Source organism: Acomys russatus, chromosome 12 (genome assembly GCF_903995435.1).
Source record: "Acomys russatus chromosome 12, mAcoRus1.1, whole genome shotgun sequence".
Lineage (NCBI taxonomy): Eukaryota > Metazoa > Chordata > Mammalia > Rodentia > Muridae > Acomys > Acomys russatus.
Genome location: NC_067148.1, coordinates 59,454,923 through 59,481,257, shown reverse-complemented (window position 1 = coordinate 59,481,257; position 26,335 = coordinate 59,454,923). Strand labels below are relative to the sequence as shown.

At 44.7% G+C, this 26,335-nt stretch overlaps 1 protein-coding gene across 1 annotated transcript in view; it reads left to right on the top strand.

The window, feature by feature from the left end:
- Window positions 1–3,254: 3,254 nt before the first annotated feature.
- The window catches only part of Smchd1 (structural maintenance of chromosomes flexible hinge domain containing 1), a 120,670-nt gene continuing 97,589 nt past the window's right edge, over window positions 3,255–26,335 (top strand). The window contains exons 1-5 of the mRNA XM_051153692.1: window positions 3,255–3,509; window positions 11,818–11,893; window positions 14,200–14,361; window positions 21,224–21,306; window positions 21,848–21,978. Coding sequence (XP_051009649.1) covers window positions 3,321–3,509; window positions 11,818–11,893; window positions 14,200–14,361; window positions 21,224–21,306; window positions 21,848–21,978 — 641 coding nt within the window. The 5' untranslated portion in view covers window positions 3,255–3,320. The remainder of the gene's footprint in view (window positions 3,510–11,817; window positions 11,894–14,199; window positions 14,362–21,223; window positions 21,307–21,847; window positions 21,979–26,335) is intronic.

Here is a 26,335-nt window from a genome sequence, read left to right as displayed (position 1 = left end):
TCTATAGTGGTGGGTGAGAACTCTGACGGGGGCTGGAGGGATGCTCAGTGATGCCTACGGCTATAGTGGTGGATGAGAACTCTGACGGGGGCTGGAGGGATGCTCAGTGATGCCTACATCTATAGTGGTGGGTGAGAACTCTGACGGGGGCTGGAGGGATGCTCAGTGATGCCTACGGCTATAGTGGTGGATGAGAACTCTGACGGGGGCTGGAGGGATGCTCAGTGATGCCTACATCTATAGTGGTGGATGAGAACTCTGACGGGGGCTGGAGGGATGCTCAGTGATGCCTACATCTATAGTGGTGGATGAGAACTCTGACGGGGGCTGGAGGGATGCTCAGTGATGCCTACATCTATAGTGGTGGATGAGAACTCTGACGGGGGCTGGAGGGATGCTCAGTGATGCCTACGGCTATAGTGGTGGGTGAGAACTCTGACGGGGGCTGGAGGGATGCTCAGTGGCTAAGAGCAATGATTACTGTTTGAGAAGATGTGGGGCTGAGGCCCAGCACCCAAATGGCAGCTAACAGCCACTGTGACTCTAGTCCCAAGGGATCTGACGTCTTCTTCTTGTCTCCACAGGCACTGCATGCCCATGGTAGAGACATGCATGCACGCCAAATGTCTGCATGCGTAAAATAAAAGCTTTGCATGCATGAGCTCTATCCTCGTCTTTTTAAATCGTGAGGCAGTTCTTGAATTTGAGATCCTCCTGTCTCACTCTCCTGTCTCACAGTCCTATAGGACTGGAATACAAGGCCCAAGTTATTGTGATTAAGTAAAACACAGTAGCCATGTATAAATGGTCATGTACATGAAACAAGCAAACAAACCAATGGCCAAAGGCATTATGAGTTTTTTTAATTTTGTTTTTGTTTGTTTGTTTTGGTTTTTCGAGACAGGGTTTCTCTTTGTAGTCTTGGCTGTTCTGGCCTTGCTTTGTAGACCAGGATGGCCTCGAACTAGCAGAGATAAGCCTGCCTCTGCCTTCAGAGTGCTGGGATTAAAGGTGTATACCACCACCTCCTGGTGGTGGGAGTTTCTTTATAATTTTCTTTTGAGAGTGTCTTTGTATGGATCCCTGGCTGTCCTGGAACTCAATATGTACACTAGGTTGGTCTTTCATTTGTGGCAATCCTCCTGTCTCTGCCTCTCAGTGATGAGATCATTCCTGCCAGGGGGGTGTGCCAGAAGCCATGTGTAGACACCAGAACTTTCTGGAGTTGGTTCTCAGATTTCCAGGCTTGCTTAACAAGCAGCACTGGCCACTGAGCCAACTCTCTAGCCTCCCTTTTCCTTCTTGTGAACTATTTATTAGAGACTGCTTACATTTAAGCTATTTTTATTTTTTAGATGAGTCTTGCTTAGGTTAAACTTTTGGGCTCAAGCCACGTTCCTATGTTAGGCTTCCAAGTAGGCCGATATACTGGTACATCAGCAAGCCAGCTCAACTCAAGCCCCAGTTAGCTGAGCCACAGAGGCAATTCATCTTGCTTATTAAACTAAGATTTAGAGAAATGGTTGGCTTTTCTTGAGCTGTTTAAATCAAGCATGGCACATCAAGGGGAAAGAGGGAAATGCTTTTGTTAGTTTTAAAGACAACATGTGAAAGGTCAGCTAGGAGTAGTGACTCACCTCTTCAGCATTCAGGATTAGGGGTAGGGCTGGGTTAAGGCATGATCATTAGTTGAGGTCAGCATGGGCAGCATAGGAAGGCTGAGACACTACAATGAGACCTCACAGAAATCCCATGATAGTTGGGGATTGGTTAATCTTGTATGTCCTGTCTCCCATGCGCCCTTTCAGGAACATGAGCAGCTTTTGGCCACCATTTTACCTATCACCTACTGCTCCATTCTCTCTTCTTACAGTCACACTATTTAGGCTGCCCAACACAAGCCTTCACATTTTGGTTCTTTTTCATAGTCTGCCTGTAAAAGTATGTTTAACTATCCTTCAGTTCTAAACTTGGTGCCAACAACCAGGTCTGTTCCTAAGGTGCACTGGGTTTATGAATCAAGCTTTGTCATTAATCATAAAGGCTTCAGCAAACCTAGTAAAACAGCACACTTATATCTGATCCGACTTCTTGAAAGAACTCCCCAAATCATTACCTTGGGTTTCATTAATTTACGCGTTGCAAAATTAATTAAAACACCCAGGGTTTAAGAACCAGGGACCAAGTCAAGTCACTTTTGTTGGTCAGGACAGGCGTGCTGAAGCTAAAGTTTCCGAGGAGTGGGTCCTACAACATTACACGCTTAGGAGAATCTAACGTAACCTCGGCGAGTGGGCTAGGAGTTGTTCCGCCCACACGCACCAGAGGAAAGAGTGGGACCCGCAGCGCAGCCGCTGAGAACCCCAGAGCCTGCCAAACCCGGGGCCGCGCAAGGCAGCCGCGGTGACGTCAGAGACCAGGGTCTTCCTCGAGGCTCAGCTTTGTCTCGATTGTCCCACACTAACACCCACCCGTGACCGCGAAGGCCCGGGACGGGGCGGGGGCGCGCAAAAGCGGCGCGCGGGGTCTGGGCGACAGTGTCGGCGGCGGCCGCGAGGGGACCCCCCCAAGATCCACGCTCCCAGCCTCTACACCCCCACCCCACTACCACATCCCCCGTGTCCACTCCACTCCGTCCCGCCCCGGAGCCGGCATGGCGGGGCGGGAAGGCGCCAGGACGCTGTGAAGCCTGGGCCGACACAGACCCCCGGGCGACGCGCCTGCTAGCCCTCATCCCGCGAGGGGCCCCCGAGGCGCTGGGAGCGGTCTTCCCGCCGCCGCCGCTCGCCAGTCCCATCCCCCGGTCCGCGTGAGGCCGGGGGGCGTGGCCTAGGGGCCGCGAAGCCCCGCCCCGCCCTGCGGCCTGCTGGACTCGCCGGGTCTCCGCCTGCCGTCCTCTTCCTCCTGCGCGGCAGCAGCGGCAGCAGCAGCCCAGGCGGCGGCGGCGGCAGCGGCCTACTCTCGGTTCGCGGGGCGCGGCTCGCGCGTGCGGCGGCGGCGGCGGCGGGCGCATCTCGTGGGGTCCTCCCCTAGGCCGGCGCTTGCGCGCGCGTGCACGGCGCGTCCCTGTCTCCGCGGGTCGCGGAAGTGACGTGCGGCACCGCGGCTGGAGCGGGTTTGAATCGGTTCCCGGGTTGCTTCCAGGCCGCTGCTGCCGCTGCTGAGGAGTAGGAGGAGGAGGAGGAGGAGGAGCTGCGCGGCGGGCCTCGGCCGGGGAAGCCCGCGGAGGAGGGCGCGCGCGGAAACGGCGTCGCCGCGAAGCGCCCCCTCCCCCCGCCCCCAGTGCCTCGCGGGGTGCCCCCTCTTTTTCCCCCTCCAACATGGCAGAGGCGGCGGGCGCCGGCGATCCTGGAGGCCTCTCGGCGGGGTCCGAGAAGGATGGCGGCGTCGACGGCTGTCGGACGGTGTACTTGTTTGACCGGCGTGGGAAGGAGTCGGAGCTCGGGGACCGCGCGCTGCAGGTCTCGGAGCGCGCGGGCTACGCGGGGCTCCACGCTGCCGTGTGTCAGGTACGCTCCGGGGCTCGGGGGTGGGTGGGTGGGGGATGCTCGCGACGAGGTGGGGGTAGGTGGCCCGCGGGCCAGCCGCCATAAACTTGTCAGACGGCCCTGGTCCCGTGGGGGCTTGTTGGTCTCCGTCCCGGGTGCCCGCCTTGCGGATGATCTCCAGCTGGGTGTCCCGGCCGGCGTGGCTTCGTCCACGGGGGATTGTTTGTGTGTGGGGTGGTCCCCGCCCCTCCGTGGGCCTCTCCTGGCCTCTTGTTCTTGGACCTCGAAGTTAAGTGGCGCTTATGGGGTTTAGAAACTGCGTAATCGCCGAGCAGTTAGCTCATCATCCTGTGCAGAAGCACCTGTGTGTTTTGTCTCCGTTGGTGACTTCAAAAGTAGATTGCAGAGTCGTGTCCACTGCGTGGTCAGCGTTGCGAGGGTTACGCTGGTTAGAGGTGGTGAGATTCCGGGAGTTCGGGGTACCCCCAGGTTTTAAGAGACGATGTAGTCGTTTTCCGGGTTGTCTTGTTAGAAAAGTTTGTCTGGCCCGTTCCAGCAGTTGGTGTTTTGTTGTTGTTTTGTGTTTTTTAAGACAAGGTTTCTCTGTGTAGCCTTGGCTGTCCTAGACTCGCTTTGCAGACCAGGCTGGCCTCGAACTCACAGCGATCCACCTGCCTCTCCCTCCCGAGTCCTGGGATTAAAGGCGTGCGCCACCACGTTCTTCTGGCTTTCTGAGCTCCAAACTTCTTGCGAGTTCCTGAACTAGCTCTTAAGTGTCCGTGGAGACAACAAAGAACGTGTATATGTATATACATTTTTCATTGAAAAAAAAATGAATGACTTGTGTAGCAAAACCTGCTTTATTCTGTGAGGTACTTTATGGATTTGGCAGTGCAGCTGTTGCCTGAGCTTGCGTGTTTGGGGGAGGGATGTTGTGGGGTTTTGTTTTGAGACAAGGTATTGCTGTGTAGCTCTAGCTAGCCTAGAAGGACCCATTGGACCAGTTGGGTCTCGAACTTTCTCCATCCTCCTCCTGCCTTTGCTGTCCAGTGTTGGTAGTGACAGGCTCAACGGCCACTGTGCTCGGAGCTTTTAAAAGAAGAAATATGATGATGCTCGAATTAACCACAGAAACAGTTTAAAAAGAAATTTGAAGTATTTTGCCTCCAGAAAAGTTAATGTTTAGGAATGGCCGATGACAGTGGCTCCCAGCCTTCCTAGTGCTGTGACCTTTTGTTACAGTCTCCCACAACCATACTGCAATTTTGTTACTGTTATGAATGTAAATATCTGTTTTTCCTACCTTCAGAACCACCGGCCCAAGACATAACATTGTATATTTGTTGAAATAATTCATATTGAGTGTTACTTTGACAAGATGTAACTTTCTTATGTTTGTAGTTCTATTCTCAGTGTCTTGGTAACCACCCACACAGAGTGGAATGGCTATATACATTAGGACAACGCTAGGTAAACTGAAGTTCTTTTTTCTTTTTAATTTTTTTATTTTTTGGCTTTTCGAGACAGGGTTTCTCTGTGTAGTCTTGCCTGTCCTAGACTTGTTTTGCAGACCAGGCTGGCCTCGAACTCACAGCGATCCACCTGCCTCTGCCTCCCTAGTGCTGAGATTACAGGCGTGTGTTCTATGCCTGTGTATATGGGGGTAGACTGTCACAGTGTCTTGTTTTAAGGCTGATTCTCATACTGTAGCCAGGGCTGGCCAAGAGTTCTGTGTGAATCCCGGTGCCAGCAACTTAAAAAGTATGGAGCCCCAGTCTTACTCCTGTGAGACCCTCCTCTTTTTTATATCACTGTAATACATGTTTTACATTTAGTTTGTTTTCTTTTTTTCTTTTTTTTTTCCAGTTAATATCGACAGGAATATCTGTCTTACTTTTGCTTTTTTCGAGACAAGGTTTCTCTGTGTAGCCTTCCTTGTCTGTCCTAGACTCACTTTGTAGACCAGGCTGGCCTCGAACTCACATCGATCCACCTGTCTCTCCCTCCCCAGTGCTGGTATTAAAGGCATGTGCCGTGGGCGGGGGCGTGGGGCGGTGCCTGCGCAACACCCCCCAGCCCCCACCCCTGTCTTACTTAAAAACAAAAATTATTAGTTTATGTGAATGGGTGTGTGCCTGCATGTATGTTTATGCACTGGTTCTTGCCTGGTGCCTTCAGAGGCCAGAAGAGTGTGTCTTGTGAGCTGGCATATGAGTGCTAGGAGTCAAACCCAGGTCCCTGCAAGAGCCAGTGTTCCTAGCTGCTGAGCTAACTCTCCAGCCCCAAATATGTCTATCTTAATTACAGACTTCATAGAATTGGGTATGACTTTTTAGTACCACTATTTACATAACAATTGAGATTTACTTTCAGAATTGCAATTTTTAGTATTGCTGTTGTAATTTTTAAAGTTCTTCGAAACAGGATTTCTCTGTGTAGCCTTGGCTGTTAGCCAGGCTGGCCTCAAACTCAGAGCAGTCTTACTGCTTCTGCGTCCTTGAGTGTTGGGATTACAGGTGTGCGACGCTGCGCCTGGTAGCTTACTGTAAGCATTTTTAAATTCATAACATTTTTCTTTTTTCTCTTTACGTGTGTGTATGCACATCCATGTGCAGGCTTTCATCTGCCAGTGCACATGGGGAGGACAGAGGACAGCTTGAGCAAGCTGGTTCCTTCCGGCTCAGGCTGTCACTCTTTGCAGTGATTGTGCCACTATGCATCCCTCCACCCCATTTTATTTTATTTCAGTTTTTCAGGCTTGAGAGACAAGGTCTCTTCCTCTCCTTGCTACGCAGGTTGACCCCAGACTTGTGGCCGTCCTCATACCTCATACTTCAGAGTATTAAGGTTATAAGTGTGTCTCCATGACTTACTCAGATTTTTGTTGTTGCCAGTGGTTTGTTGTTGTTAAGATTTTTACTTGTATGTATGTATGTATAAGGGTGTATGACCCCCAGAACTGGAGTTACAGTTATGGCTGTTCTGGAACTCACTCTGTAGACCAGGCCGACCTCAAACTCAGAGATCCACCTGCCTCTGCCTCCTGAGCATTAGGATTAAAGACGTACACCGCTGCCATACAGCATTTTATTTTTTTAAACACTTGCTTTTTGCCAGAAAGGCCAGAAGTTATTACTGGTTGAAGTTGACAGAACATTCATTATTGTTGTTGTTTTATTTAGAGCCTAGGAGCTTACTCAGGATCCTGTTTTTGTCTGGGATCATAAGTGTTAGGCACCATGCTTCTGATAATATGTATTTTAAAATATCTTTTCTATACATTAAGTTAAAAAAAAATCTTTTCTAAAGGATTTCCCTTACCTTTGGAAATATTTGTTTCTCCCTTTCCTCTGTGAAATAAATGTGTAACTCTTTAGATAAATAGACAAATAGCAAGTACTACTGGTTTTTAAATACAGACCTAGAAATTCACTTTTGGCAAGGTAACTCATTGAGTACTGGATAATAAAAGGTAAATTAGTGTTCAAGTCCAAATCCTGTACTTTGTATTGCATCTTTTTCCATCCTTTTTGCCATAAGGAACATGTGTTTTTTATTATTTATTTATTTATTTTTGTTTTTTGAGACAGGATTTCTCTGTGTAGCCCTGTGTGTCCTAGACTCCCTTTGTCTTGAGCTCATGGAGAGCCACCTGCCTCTACCTCCTGAGTGCTGGTATTGAAGGCTTGCCCCACCACCCCGGGCCTGAAACATGTGTTTTTATAACCCTTTCACTGCAGCTTAACACCAAAGAAAACATTTATTTTTAATAAATCTCCTTTATCTTGTTTGTTTATTCTAGAACCAGTGAGGACTTGAATAGAAATGAGAGGGGAAAACTAAGGAAAAAGAAAAGCATAAAATTAGGAAGACTAACTTCTTAAAACCAACCTACCTTTTACAAATTTTATTTTTACTTGTATGAATGTTTTTCCTGCATGTGTGTCTGTGTACCACGTGAGTGCTTGGTGCTTGTGGAGGCCAGACAGGGCATTGGATCCCCTGGCACTGAATTACAGGCAGCTGTGAGCCATCCTATGGGTGCTGAGAACCAGTCACAGATCCTCCACAGAGCCGCAGGGCTCCTGATCACTGAGCCGGTTCCGGCCCCTGGACCATCTGTCTTTTACGCATTATTGGATTATGCTGCAGATCCCGTGGTGGTGTTTCCACTACACTGATGAGGATTACATAATTGTTCTCGTTTGCTTTCTATTGATATGAAAAAACATTCTGACCAAAAGCAACTTTGGGTGAGGAAAGGGTTTGTCCATCATTGAGGGGAGACAGGGCAGGAGCTAAAACAGTGCTGCTTAATGGCCTGCTCTCCCTCGTTTTCCCTCTCTCTCTCTCTCTCTCTCTCTCTCTCTCTCTCTCTCTTCCTCTTCCTATCTATCTATCTAAACCTAGGACCACTTGCTTTAGTAGTGCCACCCACAGTGGGCTGGGCTCTGCTGTATTAATCAAGAAAATACCCCACAGACTTGCCAACATGAGAGAAGCATTTTCTTTGTGAAAGAAGCATTTTTCTTTGTGAGGCTTTCTCTTCTTAGATAATTCTAACTTGTGTCATGTTGACAAAAAAGCTCACCAGCACAGTGGTTAGCAAGAAGTGAAACAAGGAGAGTTGATCGTTTGCTGGTTTGTTTGTGGCAGATGTAGGTCTAGAATGCATGTGTCGTCTAGGCCGACACGCATGGCCATACCCAGCTTTAGATCCATTTGATTCCAGATAAAAAACCTCCCCTACGCTGCTGCACTTTTGTGTTTCCTTTTCCTCTGGCTACCTCCACTTGTTCCTCCTCTTGTTTTTTGACCTCTGCTTTAGCAAGCTCTTTGTTTTCTAAGGCTAGCCTCAGACTGTAGCACCTTTCCCCACTGAACCATTTCATTGTGTTTTCCTTTTCATTATTCAGGCTTTTGCTCTTTTTTGTTGGACTTTTCCTTCTTGAGTAAGGAAGCCTTTTTGTGCCTTCTTTCAATTTCTCTCTTTGATTTGTAATTTGACTTAAAAGTTTTATACTAATGTTTTTAGAAAGATGTCAGGCTCCTCCAGACATCCTGTGGCATATGCATTCATACCTTAGAAAATACTCATTTTCTACTACCATATATACATATATGATTTATATAAAATGTCATATTAATGCTTTGTTTCAAATAAATTGATTCCTTATGTATGGAGTGGTAGGGCATGTCTTTAGCAGGTTACTCTTGCTGTTAACATCAGGGCTTTTGAGATGTCCTGTGGGTAAAGGTGCTCACCACCAAGCCTACGGACCACTTGAGGGAGGAGAGAATGACTATAGGTTGACCTCTGACCCCTACGTGTGTGCCCTTGGCAGACATGCCCCCAGAAATGAGTGACTGAGTGAATGAATGACAAATAAATGTAAAAAAGTTAATCCTTTCAAAATGTCTCACTTAATCACTAGTGGGTTTTCTTTAAGACATTTTAATTTGTTCTTCAGCAGTTTTGTGTGTGTATACAGTATCTCCTGCCCCCATCCCTTCCCAGTACTCACCCCCCCCCCCCCAAGTGACTGCAACTTACTGAATCCAGTAAGTGCTGGTCACATGCTCAGGGTGGTGCCATCCCCCAGAGCATGGGTAGCCTTCCAGCAGCCACACCTCAAGGAAGACGGGCTCCTCCTTCCTAGCTGACATCAGTGGCCACCGCTGCTCAGCTGGGACAGAGCCTCTTCAGCTCCTCCTCTTCACATGGGAATGCTCACAGGCTTGCTTCTGTAGAGTAGCTGCTGTGTGCAGTGGACATGATGTCCAGTGAACAGCAGTCCACGGCTCTTGCAGTTCTTACATTCCTCTATCACACGCCCTGCGGAGGGTGGGGGGCGTTGATGCAGCGTCCGTGCAGCCTTTGGCCCGTTCTGAGTCTCTGCACTGGCTGCCGCCTACTCCAGAAACCTGCTTCTCTGACCGTGAGTATAAACACGGATGTTTAGAAGGCAGTTTAACAACGTGCTCATTTAACACAGCAGGAAGCTAAGTTCCCCTTACATCCTGTGACCGCCCAAGTCTTTTTTGTTTTGTTTTGTTTTTTGTTTTTTGAGACAGAGTTTCTGTGTATCCCTGGCTGGGCTGGACTCACTTTGTAGACCAGGCTGGCCTCGAAGTCACAGAGATCCACCTGCCTCTGCCTCCCGAGTGCTGGGGTTAAAGGCGTGCAGCACCACGCCCAGCTGACCTCCCAAGTCTTGAGCCTTTGACTAGATTTACAGTAACAGGCATGAATTCCCTCCTGTGGTGGGGCTTCAGGTCCAGTCAGAAGCAGGCATGTCCCTGCTGTAATAGAAGGAGTGTCTTGCCTGGCAGGTCAGGATTGTAGCATGTGGGGGTCTACTGCTGGGGGGGCCCATTGTGCCCTTCCTATATGATTGGCACTATGAAAGCTAGCCACCAGAAAGGAAGTTTCCTGGTCCTACGAGGGAAGTATGTTGCATCTTCAGTAATGGTGGGCAATAAGAGCAGTAACCTGTGTTGTTCTGGGGGGCTTTGGGGCCTCCCTGACCAGGAGGGCAGCCTGTGCCTGGCACTGAGATTTTCTTGGAATAAGCTATATCTTCTGGGGAAGCATTGTCTACCTATTCAGGGCACCTCTGTTCAAGAGTCTGTAAAATTCTTTAAAAGTACATGTATGTGTATGCACACATGTCTTATTCTTATTTACACAGGGTGTTTTAGCTACATCCACTGTTTCCTCCTCACCCAACTTTGTGTCCTTTTTTACTTTTGTTTTGGTTTTTGGTTACTTTGTTTTGGTTTTTCAAGACAGGGTTTCTTTTGAGTTTTTTTTTTTTTTAACCCATCAAGTCCGTTATGCTGCCCTTGGGTTTGGAGCTATCCGCTGGAGCACCGTTGGCCTTCCAGGGGCTGTAACCTTAAATATGAATCTCCCTCTCCTAGCAGCTGTCGGTCATTATGTTCATTTCAGCCGGCGGTAGGACTTAATGCCTCCCTCCTCTCTGTCGCTGGCATCTCGTCTGGCTTGGATTTGTGCAGCTCTGTGCACTCGCGCGCGCGCGCACACACACACACACAAACCTTGAGAGGACTAGGTGTGATATATAGACAATACCATTAGGGCTGAGCATCCCAGTCTCTTAGTCTGCTCTTTTATCACTTGTGGGTCTGTGTTAATCATTGTTTATTACAAGAAGCTTCTCTGATGAGGGCTGACAGCTAACAGAATCTGTGGGGGTAGTGAAAAGTCATTAAAAGATGCCAGTTTAGCAGAAAAGTAGTCGGTCCCCTGTTAGCCCCGTTAGGGACTGTGACCTATCTAGCCATAGGTCTTGACCCTGTAATGATTCGTCTTGTGAAGTGGCCCTTAACCCAATTAGAAAGTTGTTTCTTTCTCATCCTACTAAATAGCCTGGTGGCTTAGAACTCAGAGAGTTTCATGCCTCTGGTTTCCAAGTGCTGGGATTAAAGGCATGTGCCACCATCCCCAAGAAATTAAATATTTGTAATTAGAATACAAAGTAGTGGGCTTCTGTGAGGTATTTTCTTTTCTTCTCCTCCCCCGCAACCCCCTAAGACTGGGGTTCTCTGTGTAGCATTCGTTGGCTATCCTGGACTTGCTTTGTAGACTAGGCTGGCTTCAGACTCTGAGCGTTCTGCCTGCCTTTGCCTCCCAAGTGCTGGGATTACAAGTGTGAGCCACCATGCCCAACTCTGTGAGGATTTTTATACATCCTTAGCCTTGTCTAACAGACCTTCCATCCCTCCGTCCACCTCATCCACTGCCCCATCCCACATGAACCTTTAACTCCAGCACCCCTTGACTTCCATATTACACACTTTCTACACTCCCTAAGGCCCTGGCCCCTTCTTAATTTTATGGACTCTTTTTGGCTTCCTGACCTCTACAGCCACTCCAGATTAATTATAGAAATCTTAAAAATTTAAAGCTAAGACACACATATGAAAGAGATCATGCATTTGTTTTTCTGGGCTTGAGTTATACCCCACTGAGTGTATTTTCTAATTCTCTCCATGATGCTGAATTTTTCATTAGTTCATATTTCTTTATAGGTGAATACAGTCTCACTGTGTATATACCAGTTTTCGTTATGTGATGATTGTCACATGTATTCTGGGTAGCAAATAGCAAAAAAAAAAATGTTGTTAAATAAGCAATTTATATGGCTTATAGTGATTAATTTTGCGAATAAGTATAGTAATTGTTGGAAAATTATAATATCAGTATATTCACATTCTTTTTTTTATATTCACATTCTTGAAAATGTGAATAGTACATTTATTTCCTTTAAGTAATAATTGGTTTTATTTCTTTTATTTTGGATAGGAAATTGGCATTTCATCTGAAGAAAAATTTGTTATTACAACTACAAGTAGGAAAGAGATTACCTGTGATAATTTTGGTAAGTAAGCAATGTTCTTTTGAATTTATTTACTGTGTACTGATAGAGCAATAGCTATACACCACCGTCTGTCCAAAGTATTGATAATTGGAATACAGTAGGGAGTGAAAGAAGAACACCTTGTTTTCACAGAGGTCACATAGTCCTGCTGTCAGCTGTGCCCATAGAAAGCGAGGCCTCACCACTTAGCTTTATTTGGGCACCCGCAAAACCTAACTCTTAGCAAACTTGAATTCTTTCCTTTTTAAGAAACTCTTTCTTAAAGTTTTCATAATGTGCCAGATGTTAAGCTGTCCTCATCCTTCCCTCTACCATAGGGTTTCCGAGTGTGTGTGTGTGTGTGTGTGTGTGTGTGTGTGTGTGTGTGTGTGTGTGTGTGTGCCCGTGCGCAGGTATCTACAGAGTCCAGAAGAGGGTGTCAGGTCTTTTGGAGCTGGAGTCACCCAACATGGGTGCTGAGAACTCATCTTACGTCCTCTGGAAGAGCAGCAAGTGCTCTTAATTGCTGAGCCATCTCTCAGTCCAGTTTTCTTTCTCTTTAAATGAAACAGTGAAGAAGTCTCCATCCTATTGATGCCACTCTAATGCAGACCCTAATCTTATTGCCCTGTGATAACTGAACGTATTAAAAACTGAGTGTTGGAGGCAGGCAAGGTGGTGCACGTCTTTAATCCCAGCACTTGTGAGGCAGAAACAGGTGGACCTCTGAGTTCAAGATCAGCCTGCTCTCCAGTGTGAGTTCCAGGAGAGCTACATAGAGAAACCCTATCAAAAAACCAACCAATAAACAACCCCCCAAAACAAACAAACAAAAACCAAAAAAGATTGCGTGTTGGTACTGAAGAGATGGCACTTGTTGCTCTTGCAGAGGACCCAGGTTCAGTCCCCGCCGTCACGTGACAGGTCACAGCCACCCTGACTCCAGGTCTAGGGCATCGCATGCCATCTGATCTGTACATGCACAAACATACATGCACAGACACACATGCAGGCAAAACAGTCACATACATAAAATGAATCCTAAAGAAAATAACCTGCGTGTTTAAAGCCTGGGTGTGGCCCTATGCCTATAATCTGAGCAGTCAAGGTGTAGAATCAGAAGCGTACAGAGCTCAACACCAGCTTGAGCTGGGAGACCTCCTGTCTCAACACATACTGACTTTTTCAGCTTCTCATCCTGTGAAAACACAAAGCTCCACCTGTGAGAAAACAGACCTTCAGTAGGAAGCAGTCTTGGACTTCCCAAAACTTAACAGATTATGAGATGTGAACTTGTATTTTTAATTATTTTATTTATTTATTTTGCTTACACATCTTTATTTGTATATGTGTATATATTTGTGTGGAGGTCTGAGGACACTTTGTGAATAGTTATCTCTCCTACAGTGTGGGTCCCAGGGATTGAACTCAGGTTCTCAGGGTTGCCCAGCTGGTAGCTGTACCCATTGAGCAAGCTTGCTGGCTCAATCTGTGATGGCTTTTTATAAAATTAAAAATAAAAAAGAAATGTGCTTCAGCTGTCATGGTAGCTTATACCTATTGTCCCAGCACTCAGGAAGCTGAGGCAGGAGACTTGCCCAGAGTTGGAGGCCACCTTGGGCTGTATAGTGAGTCCCAGACACATCAGGCTGCAGTGAGATCCTGCTTCAACAGCAAACAAGCCATACGGGGCATGGTGATGTACACTTGTAATCCCAGCAGAAGGATCTCCCTAAGTTCAAGGCCCGTCTACACAGTGAACTCCAGGCCAGTCAGTGTTACCCAGTATCCATTTAAAAAGAAAAAAAAAAGCATTTCAGCGCTACACACATGGGCACATGTGTAATCCTAGCATTCAGGAGGCCGGCTGGAGTTCTGTCAGGAGACCCTGACTTCAAACAAACAAACAGCAAATTAAACAAGGACCACTCTTACGAGTCAGCACGTAAAAACACTTGTTTCAAAAGTTTGACAACTTGAGCTTGATCTCCAGACCCTCAGAGAGAACTGACTTCAGAAAGATGTCCTTTGACATGTAAACACATACTGTGAGATGCATTTTCCCACATGTGTGCTGGCATGTGCACATGCACACACACCGAGCAAACATACAAACAAATATGTTTAAATATTTACTTGAGCACTTTAAACTTGTGGAAATGTTTATACCTATTCTACTCATGTTCTTTATAGTTACAACTGGAATTTATAAATAGATCTATTGACAGCTTAATTATGCCATCAAGTGCATTTCATGGATACAAATTACATATTCAGAATAAATTCATTGAGTTTCTGATTGTATAATTTTTAACTCTTGGTTACAGAGGAAACTGTTAAAGATGGAGTCACTCTGTACCTGCTACAGTCTGTTGACCAATCATTATTGACTGCGACAAAAGAAAGAATTGACTTCCTCCCTCACTATGACACTCTGGTTAAAAGTGGCATGTATGAGTACTATGCGAGTGAAGGACAGAACCCTTTGCGTAAGTAATCTGTGTGCACACAGCTTTTGAAAGTTGGCAATCTTTTTTATCCTTTGCTCATGTATGCCATTCCTTTCCGGTTCTTTTATTCTGCTTTATTACAAGCTATGGTAACTCATTTTGATCAACTTTTTTAGTTTGTCTATATCCAACTGAATTTGGGGTTTGGTTTGTTTAATTTTTTTTTTTTTTTTTAATTTGTTCATGTATATGTGTATGGACGCAGAGCATGTGAGCGTGGCTTTCCAGGAAGACCAGAAGAGGACGTTAGTTCTCCTGGGGCTGGCACTAGAAGCAGTGTGCCGGGCGGGAACCGAGCTCAGATTCTCCTCAGCGGTAGCAGCTGTCCCGCAGCCCCAGTCTGTTTCCCTGAATTGTGTGTGGAGTGTGTGTGCATGTGAAGAAAGTCAGAAGACAGCTCCTCACCTTTCTGCCATGTTGGAAGCTGGGTCCTGTTAGTCACTGCTGTGGCTGCCAGGATAACTAGACTGGAAGCTTCCAAAGACTCTCTGGTCTGTGCTGAAGGGAGCGCAGGGAGGACGGCTGTGTGCGCAGGCCACTCCATGGGCTTTACCTGGGCTCTGGGAACTGCACAGCAGCTGTTTGACCCATTGAGCCATCGCCCTAGCCCAGAAGTCAACTCTAAAGTCAAAATAGTCACCTTTAACCCATAAGTAGACTTTATGTGCTTTAGTACACTGAGGGATCTTGTAGTCAGACATCTTTCTATGCTTTGCATACTTTCCTCTCAATTTATTCTTCCTGATGGCTATAAATTGCCTCCGGTTAAGAAAATGTATTTTCCCGTCCGCTATTTATTTTTTACTTATTTACTCTGGATTAAGCCTGGAGCCGTGCACACACAGGCTAAGCACTCTATTGCTGATTTGTAACCAGTCCCTGCTTTGTAAATTTACACTGTAAAATAACTCTGTGTGTCTATTACCATGTCTTTAATTCCCTCCAAACCTTTACAGCCGCCGGGTTTATCCTTATAGACTGTTTACTACATACGGAATGGTTCACCAGATCTTCTTTTTAGATTCTGCCAAAGTACTTTATGCTATTAACATATTCATTATAAACTATATTAAAATTCTTTTTTCTTAAATATATTTTACTGTTAGAAATTATAAAAACATAGCTAGGTGAATAGAATGTGAAAAATAACCATGTTGCTACCACCTGAATATAATCATCTCCAACTTTGATGTCTATCATTTCAGATCTTTTGAATGTGTTTTGTATTCATTAAGTGCAGAGGCAGTGTTGTTAGACAGCTGGAAAGGTCTTTCGTGACTCACCTCCCTTTTTGACCTGCTCCGTTTGGCAGCACCTCTCATGTTTTTTATCTACTTTTCAGACCATTCATCTTACTTCCTTCTTCTCTCTGCTGGTGAGCATGTCTGCTTCCAAGGCTTCTGTCAGCCTCTCCTCCTCACCTTCTTACATGTCTGTAGAAACTACCATTAACTAGAAAGGCTGGCATGGAAATCAGCCTTTTCTTTATTATCATTATTTTTACCTCGTGTATGTGAGTATTTGCCTGTATGCTTGGCTTTGCCATGTGCATGCAGAATCCACAGAGGCCACAAGAGGCTGTTAGAACCCCGTGGGCTGGCATGGCAGAGTTGTGAGCTTCTGTGTGGATTCTGGGAATTCAGCCTGAGTCCTGTGGAGGAGCAGCCACATGCCCTTGACACTGAGCCATGTCTCCATGCTTGTAGTCCTAGCACTCAGGGAGGCAGAGGCAGACAGATCTCTTGTGATTTCGAGGCTAGCCTGGTCTACAAAGTGAGTCCAGGACAGCCAAGGCTACACAGAGAAACCCTGCCTCAAAAAACAAACAAACAAAAAACCAAAATGACATAGTTTAAATTATTTGTATGCCTGTGCTTTTGTTATTTGATCCTCTGCTCATTTTACTCTACAGCATGCACTGCCTTCTAATGTGCTGTAGAATCCACTTACTGTCTTAGTTACTGTCCTACTGCTATGACAAGACACTGTGGCCAAGGCAACTTATAAAAGGATTTGGGGGGGCTGGAGAGAAGGCTCAGCGGTTGGGAGCACTGTCTGTTCTTCCAAAGGACCCGGGTTCAATTCCCAGCACCCACATGGCAACTCACAACTGTCTGTAACTCCAAAATCTGACACCCGTAGACATACAATGCACATAAAATAAAAATAAATAATTAAAAAAATATTTGTTTAAAAATAAAAGGATTTGGGGCTGACGGTTCCAGGGGGTGGAGTCCATGACCATCATGTTGGGAATAGGACAACAGGCAGGCATGGTAAGTGTATAGCTAAGCGTGTATGTCTGATCTACAAGTTAGAGGCAGAGAGGCAATGATACGGACTTTTCCAACCTCAAAGCCAGTGACACACCTCTTCCAGTAGGGTCACTGTTGCTGTTAATTTAAAGATAGGATCTAAAAAATGTTTATTATTAGCCCTGTAATTATTATGGTGGTATTTTCTTTTCTTTTCTAAGATTTATTTATTATTTATACAGTATTCTGCCCTCATGTGTGCCTGCACTCCACAAGAGGGCACCAGATCTCATTATAGATGGTTGTGAGCCACCATGTGGTGGCTGGGAACTGAACACAGGACCTTTGGAAGAACAGACAGTGCTCTTCTGAGCCATTTCTCCAGCGCCTATGGTGGTATTTTCTAACCTGCTGTCAATCAACAGGCACCTGTTATATTTTAAAATAGCCTTGGTTCACCTGGGGCAGGACAGATATTAATCCCCTAAACTACCTCCCATATTGGGGCAGGTATCCCATATCTCTCTGCCCCAATCCCATGCCATCTGCTTCTAATAATTTCTGTCATGCTACCTCCCATCCATAATCCAAAATGCTTGCTAATGTTCTTCATTTGGGCTGAATCCTCCATCCATGCCTGCCACTTGCTTCTCCTCAACCTAGCCCATGGTGTGGCCTTCTTCCTCTGCTCTCTCTGATCCTCTTCTGGTCTCACTGCTTACTTTCCCAAGAATCTCTCTGTCTGGCCAGCGGGAACCTTAGTCACACTATCCGTCCCATTTGCCCTGCCCGGTGTGTTGGCTTTTTATTGGTCAAACAGGAATAAATTCTTAGGCAAGGTTACAAACATTATGGGGTATATGAGTCTGCTCATTTGCACAGCAACCAGACCAAACCCCAACAGTTCATAGCTCCTAACCCTTTTTCAAATAGTTCTACTAACTGGGGACCAAGCATTTAAACATAAATGCTCTATGGGGTCACCATACACACTTACTGTAATTACTATCTTTTTTTCTGTCCCGTCCCTCACACCCACACATTTTTTTTTTCTTTATTTTTGGAGACAGGATCTTACTTTGTAGCCATGGCTGGCCTGGTGCTCTCCTGCTGTGTAGACTAATCTGGCCTCAAGCTCACAGAGCTCTACCTGTTTCTGTCTCCCAAGTGCTGCATCATCACACCTAGCTGTGATTACTTTATTTTATTTACTTTTAAATGTTATTTATTTGTTTGTTTATGGCATCTCACTTATTTGTTTGTTTGTGGTATCTCTCTGTAACCCTGACTATCCTGGAACTTTAGACCAGGCTGGACTTGAACTCACAAAGACACATCTGCCTCACTACTCTTTTTTTTTTTTTAAGCTGTTATTTTATACGTCTGGATATTTTGCCTGCATAAATGTTTATACACCACATATATGCAATGCCTTCAGAAGCAAGAAGTAGCATAGGCTGTTGGATTCTCTGAAACTGGAGTTATAGATGATTTGAGCCACCATTTGGGTGCTGAGAATTGAACCCAGGTTCTCTGGAAGAGTAGATAATATTTTTAACCCTTGACCCATAGGTCCAGCCCTACATTATTTTTTAAAGATTTATTTTACTTTTATGTTCATATCAGAATAGCTACATATATATATGTTCCCCCCCCCCCCCTCTCTCTGTCTGTCTGTGTGTGTGTGTGTGTGTGTGTGTGTGTGTGTAGTGTAGTCCAGAAATGGGCATCAGATCCCCTGGAGCTGGAGTTTTAGCAGTTGTGTGCCACCTGATGTGGGTGCTTAGAACTGAACTCTAGGCATCAAGTGCTCTTTACCACAGAGCCTTATCTCCCCCCACCCCCTTTTTTCCTTCTTTTTAAAATAGGGGCTGTCCTGGAACTCACTTTGTTTGGTAGGTTGGTCTTGAACTCTCAGAGATCTGTGTGCTTTTGCTTCTCAAGTTCTAGAAATAAAGACATGTGCCACAGTCTTCAGCTTGTAATTGTGTTTTCAAGCTTACCTTTATTTGTTTATTTGCATGCATGAGGGCATTGACACCACAGCATGCATGTAGAGGTTGGAGGATAGCCTGCAGGAGGAACTTTTCTTCTGCCGTGTGAGCTCTTGGGGCAGAACTCAGGTGGTTAGGCTTGACGGCAAGCACCTGCGCCTGATGAGCTCTTCACCTGTCCCATGATTACATGTTATTTCCCATCTTCCAATAAAATGTTTAATGCAGAGGAATAGAACCTTTGTGTTGTGCTATCCCTAGAGCAGTGCCTGGGAGATAGCAGGTGCTTAAATATTTTGATTTTGAGACAATTTTAAACAACTTCCTTGGAGTTAAACTTATGAATAGATACCGTGTAGCCAACAGATATGTTCATTTTTAAAGACATAGGGGATGTAGCTTAAGCACCACACAGACTCAGTGCATCTGTTCTCAGGTGTGCCGTCATCACAGTGATAAACAGAGACTCTGCTTTGCCTTCTGTTAACTTTACAGTATATCAGAAGATGTTCTCTTATTTCTTTGTTTCTGGTTTTTTCTTATTTTGTGTGGCCGTGTCTTCAGGTCATGTTCATCATTTCTTTCATATATTTTCTCTAAGCAGACAGCTGTCAGTTTTACTGTGTGTATCAGTGAAACAAAAGCTTTATCTCTGGCTGTCTAGCCTCTCTGTTAGGGGCAGTTTCTGTTACTGCTTCCTAGGTAGTACTTGCATGGATTGAACTTGCTGTGTTAATCGCGATATAAATTGTATATGTTTTTAGAGGCAGAAGAAATTCAAACTTGTCTCAGTGTTCCTTTCCCCTTTGCCTGTTCTTGGGGTGGGGGTGATTTTTAGACAGGGATACTCTGTGTAGTCTTGACTGTCCTGAATTAGCCTTGTAGACCAGGCTGGCCTCAAACTCACAGAGATCTTCCTGCCTGTGCCTCCCAAGTGTTGGGATTAAAGGCATGTGCCACCACTGCTCTGCTGTTGTCTCTTTTTAATAAGAGACATGAAAGTGAGAAATAATTGAGTGGTTGCTTTGCAGGGAGGAGAATATAAAACAGTGTGCCAGTAATGAATTGAATGTAAAGTCCGCAGTGTGCTGGGAATCACTAGCTTGGAAACATGTATAGATTTTCTGAAGAGATATGAACAGATAGGGTTCCAGTGACAACCAAAGAAACTTCCCACCCTAGTCCAACCTATTGAACCCCAGCGACTATATTGGGGCCACTTACAAGAGCATGAGTGATTAAAACTATCGCTGCATCATTGTAGAGCCCACCTGGCATGGTGGTAATTCTTGAAAGCTGAACCCTGAAGCTCCTGCGCAGCTTACAGGCAGGTCAGCCAGCAGTTGCCTACTGCTTGTGTAACTGTGGACTTGAATCCTATAAGATTGAGGAGCTTTCTGGACTGCCTTTTTTTGTGTTTTGTTTTGAGCCAGGGTCTCTGGCTAGTTAAAACTCATTTTGTAGACCAGAATGGTTTCAAACTCACACAGGGCTTTCTGACTCTGCTTTGAGTCCTAGTGTCGAAGATTTAAGAGTGGTGAATTATCTAGCCAGTGGGCTGCTTGCAGGCTGCCATTCCTTTATCTTCTTTACTACCTAAGGCATGTCCCATGATAGCAATTGATTTAAAGGACTGCTTTTTTACTATCCCTTTACATGAGGAAGATAAAGAAAAATTTGCTTTCACAGTGCCTACTGATAATAATACTCAACCTGTAAAAAGATACCAGTGGAAAGGTTTTCCACAGAAAAGGAAAAGCTGTGGATACCGTCAAAGCTTTATAAAGATTGAAATTGAGGAGAGGTCTCCTTAAAAGCTGGCCACTGACCTAAAAAGTGCTTATTTCATTGAAAATATTTGTTTATAATTTTCTGCTAAACCCAGCACAATTAATGGCTTAAAACAGAAGGGGGGGGGGCGTATACTGACTTTAAAAAAAAAAAAGAATTCTAGAATTTTGGTTTATTTAAAAGATAGAGAAATAGTATAAGAATCTGTTTCTGTTTTAATCCCAGCTGTTGGGATGTGGAGTTACTTTCGACTGTCCCCAGCAGCTGACTGTGATTTACCTTGTACTCTAGCAAAAGTGTGGTTTTGCCAACTGCATTAATTTCTGTGATTGTGTGACTTGGGAATTCTGGGAACTTTTTGGAGGTCCCTGAGAGGTGGGGTCAGTGGTTCTTGGCCATTTATGGAGGTTGGATGCAGTTTGTTAGTAGCCATGGTCAAAGAAGAAGCAAAAGGAAAGAAGTCAGTTTCACAGACTTTTCTAATCCTCTCTCTCTTCTATCCTTGTTTGTCTCCTGTCTAGTGTTAGGGGGGAAGCCAGGGGGATAGAGGATGGGAAAAAAGAACCACAAAGTAGCAACGGCTGGCTACAGGGTCTTTTCATCCAGGCTAGTGCTTGATGACTCTTACGTGGTTGGTGATGAAGCTGGCTAGGCAGACGCAGGTGTTACTTAATGCCTGTCGCTCCTTGGAAAGTAGAAGTGGTTTCTTTAAGGTTCTTCAGAGGTCCGGCTGCTTTTTGACCTGTCATAACAAGCATTTGGGATGGAAAGGTTAAGCAGTGTTTTCTCCATCTCTTCCAGCATTTGCTCTTGCAGAATTAATCGACAATTCCTTGTCAGCTACTTCTCGTAATGTTGGTGTTAGGAGAATACAGATCAAATTGGTAAGAAAATTATACATAAAGAAATGTAACTTTTGTTACTAGTATATGGAAGAATTAGAAATAAGGGAAAACTAGAACTAATATCTGATGTCTTGTTACTAATTTTTAGTTTCTTTTATGTATATTGTGTTTATTTATACATGTTTTTATGTTTTCATGTTTTATAATTTCTTTTTTTAACTGCACTATAAACACTTGACATGAATGTTTTACAATATTAATGGAGAGGATTTTGTTAGCTACAGTGTAAGTTATAGAATCAGACTAATGTTCCTAAACAGATTTTCCTCTCCTATATTTTTGCTGTGAGAAGCACATATATACCTCCATTATTTTTCTTAGGTTAAATTCTAAGAAATGGTATTTCCATGTTAAAAAACATTAAAAATTCTAAGGTTTTTGATAGACATAATTCAGTGCCTTTAGGAAACTGTACTTGTTTAGACTTATACCAGGGATATGAGTGAGCCTATTGAATTTCATGCTGAACTTTTCATGTTTTAAGCACTGATTGGAGTCTTCCTGTCCTTTTATTTTGTAGCTTTTTGATGAGACACAAGGAAAACCTGCTGTGGCAGTGGTAGATAATGGAAGAGGAATGACCTCCAAACAGCTTAACAACTGGGCTGTGTATAGGCTATCAAAATTTACACGACACGGTGACTTTGAAAGGTTAGAAAAAGCTTGGTTTTTCCTTCTTATTGTAACCTGCATATTTTAATAAGAGCAAGAACTCTAGTGCACCCTTATATAACAATGAATCGTTACAGGGCTTGGTCTTACCTTGTTTGTTACAAGGTGTTGTGATGCATACTCCAAAATAGGACACTATGCTTTTTCACTGAACAGTACTTTTTGCATTTCCTGAGGTTTATGTGAGTTATGTTAACATATTGAATATTAAGTTAGGATAATCTTTATAATAATCATTTCATACTACTTGAAAATGCTTAGATTGCATATGATTCGTTAGAGTTCTATGTTTCTATTTTATGGCTCAGTTTTTCAGACTGTCACAGCTGTTAGGGACTAGAACCCAGCTTTGTGCCAGAACACACTTATAGACAAGGCTTGCAGCACAAGGAAGCCGGGCGTGGCGACTCACGCCTGTAATCCATCTCAGCACGCGCACTCAGAGTTTCACCGGTGAGCAGACTTTGAGTGACTCCTCGCTTTTTGCTGTTGGGTGTGGAATTGAGCCTTGGGATACATGCTGGGGAGTGCTCCTTGCTGAGAGTGGCACCTTCAGTCCGAGTGCTGTCTGACAGACACTGTAGTGAAGGACTCCAGTCTCATTTGGCCTGGTTTCGATTACCTGACTATTTATTGGTTGTGGGGCGCTTGTGACTTTATGCACTTAGAAAATGGGGACATAGTCTATCAAGGCTTTGTGAAAACTGAGTTAAGAAGCATGTAAAATCTTGAGGCTAGTACCTGTCATACAGTGAGCATTTGATAGCCATGAGCTGACATTTTAGTTATTTCTTACAACAGACACAGCACCTCTGTAACCATTCTTTTCTACTATTTTCATGAATATATGTCAGTTAAAAGTACTTCCAAAGCCAAGGAAGAGAATGATTAAAAAGCTGACGTGAAGCCGGGCGGTGCTGGCAAACACCTTTACTCCCAGCACGCAGTGACAGAGTGTGTGGACACCTCTGGGCCACAAGTGTGTGCTTCTCTGCCAGAAACTCTGAGTACTGTTGTCAGTCTCTGGACAGAGAGGTCCTGAGTGAGCGCAGAGCGAGGTCCCTGGCACAAGGTCTCAGTTCTAGCCTGGGGTGCACGAAAAGCAGATTTTTTTCTGTAATAAGCGTGCTGCTCTTTTAGCTGGCATGGCAGCGGGAATGGAACAGCTGCTTTGGAACATCCAGCAGGGAGCTCCTACACAGCAGCACCGGGCCAAGGGCCGGACTGGGCGGGACGAGTAGCTCAGAGGCAGCCCCGGCTCTCTTCTCTGATGCCCCAGTGAACCACAGAGGCTCCTTAGTGGTGACTACAGCAACTGCCTGGCCAGTGGTTTAGTTTGGGGCTTCAGCATTGAATAAAGAGCCAGTCTCAGGCGTCCTTGGGTGAAGTATATGGTGCTCCCTGCTTTATTTCATGAGAGAAACAGGCACGTATAAACCTTGGGCAGTGGGGAGGGGTTTTGAGGAGGAATGCTTTTCACTGGCTGGGACTTAGAGCTTTGCCCCACACCTTCCATTCTTAGGACAAGAATCTTAATCTCAAGTTTGAGATTCCGGTGTAAACACACTCCATCTCAGCAGTTCTGGAGGGGCCGGCAAGCAATATTGATATTGAACCAAGGTATCAATATCAAATCACTATGTGTGTTCTGTAGTTGTTTGGCCCCTTGTAGGGTCCAGCTTGACTCAAGGCCAGCCAGCCTACGCTGAGGGTCCAGCTTGACTCAAGGCCAGCCAGCCTACGCTGAGGGTCCAGCTGTATCTAAAAATATTCCACTACCCTTACTCCTGGAATGTACTTACCCCTCCTAGCTAGCCTGCTAAATTCTGCTTTTACAAAACAATATAAAAAGCACTTGCGCCTGCTTTGGGGGTCGGCAGCTTGAAAGACCTTGTCAGACCTCGATGCTCATCGACTCAATAAAATTCCTGTGTGTACTGCATCGACATCGGACTCTGTTTCTCTCTGGGGACTCCAGGTATAGACTAGAGATCTCTCTGGAGGTCTCAGTCTGACAGTTCATGGCAGTTCCTCTGGAGACACGGGCCACTGCGCACCACGCCAGAGACAGTTGGATCTTTTTTGAGCCTAGCCTGGTCTATAGAGCAAGTTCCAGGATGGTCAGGACTTCACAGAAAAAATCTTGTTAAAAAAGGGAGGGGAGGCAAGCCAACGTGAATGTCTACACCACTATGGTTTTATAGTCTGAGGAGAGCATTTCACATCTGCTGGACAAAAAGAAAGGGAAAAAAAAAAAGTACTAGTGTAGCCCACAGTTTAACTATAATTTTATCTTCACTAGACTGTGATAGGACATTGGCTTTTCTCTAAATCAAAACAATTAAAAAAATTTTTTTAATTCAGATTACAGCTCATTTGTTAGCCCCTCACTTGTTTCCGCCCTCCCTCCCACTTTCACCCTGCTCCCCTCCCCTAGGTCTATGACTGAGGGGGACCTCCTCCCCCACCATACGGTCACAGCCTATCAAGTCTCATCTTGGTAGCCTGCTTATTCTTTTTCTGAGTGCCACCAGGCCTCCCCACCAAGGAGAAGTGGTCAAATATGGGGCACCAGAGTTCATGTTAGAGTCAGTCCCCACTCTCCACACAACTGTGGAGAATGTCCTGTCCATTGGCTAGAATCTGAATAGGGATTCAATGTTTACTGCATGTATTGTCCTTGGTTGGTGCAGTAGTTTGAGCAGACATCCCTGGGTCCAGATTGACCCATCATGATGTTCTTCTTGAGGGTTTCTAGGACCTTCTCGATCCTCTCTCCCCATCCTCTTGTTTTGGGCTCATATATATCTCTCCTCTCAGGGTTTCTACTAGTATGTTTTCAGCTGGCAACATCCAAGCTCACCCATGAAGTGGTTTGACTTCTAAGGGGATAAATGTCCTGCTCTCTCACTAGTCTGTTCCCAATCCCACACTTGGGATCAACACAAAAACATGTTCATCTCTCCTGTATCTGTCTCTCCCTTTCTATTAAATATAATAGACTATATACAATAAAAATAGTTATGAGAATTATTCATTAAAAGTCTATCTACAAAGATTGTATTTGGCAACCTTGGAGAAATTGTTTCACTGTCCTATCCTACTGAGTCTTATCCTAGTGTCCAGAGTTTTTCAAAAATAGTAACACCGTGACTATCTAATCTTCAACCCCATCAGAGACCTCAGAATCTAATATGAAGGAAGTGCAGGCAAGCAACTTCCAAAAGTATAGACAGAACAGAGAGAGCTGACTGCCTGGACAGTCACAGGTTCCTCGCCATCGTCGGGGCATCCAGTCTTCAGCCCGCTGGCCCAAAACCATCTCACAGACTGCTCTGAAGCAGGAATCCTGAAGGACTGACGGACCTGGTCTCTCCAAGTCTCTGCAGCCAAATTCTCAGTATCACGCTTGATCATAGTGGACAGTAAGTCTGTCAGCAGCAGTAGACATAAGCACAGTTCCTCAGTTCAGTGGTTATCTGCCACTATGATTTCTTGATGCCCTCATAATTAGACTGGCCAGGAGCGGATGTGTCTCTCTGTCATAAAAGCCCTTTATTATTAAATGCCATTTTCTGTGGATCTCTGAAGTGTTTGAAGACCATCTATCTAACTATCCTATCCATCATCTAGCTATTGCTTTTAAAAACATAGACAACAAGAATAAATTAATAAAAAAATTAAAAAAAAAACATATACAAGAAACTAAATAAAGCTTATTCTATAATTAAGTAATTTAGTATCTAATAAGATTTACAAGTGACTAGCTACCAATTTCTATCTCCAACCATCCTGAACAAGTTATAACAGTTAACTTTTATAAGACTAGAACTGTACATCACCTTCTCAAATGAGTTGCACATGTATAATACATTAAGTAAAACGCTGAACAAAATGATCTTAAGTTTCACCCAACATACAATATACAGTTTTAAGTTTCTAGAGCTGGGCATGGTGGTGCACACCTTCAATCCCATCACTTGGGAGGCAGAGGCAGGCAGGTCACTGTGAGTTCAAGGCCAGCATGGTCTACAAAGTGAGTCTAGGATAGCCAAGACTACACAGAGATACCTGTCTTGAAAAACAAAATAAACAAACAAAAAACCAAAAAACAGTTTTTAAGTTTCTATCAACATATAATATACAATACATAAAGCAAAAGTTGAATAAAATACCCTTAATTTTCATCAGTCTACAATACCAATGTAAAATATTTGAATACCATTGTAAAATATTTGAGGCTAGTAGATTCAATAATATACTTTTTATTCTATAAATCTATATCCTCCCTTTTATCCTTCCTTTACTCTTGAGGTTGTTGTTTTGTTTTTGGACT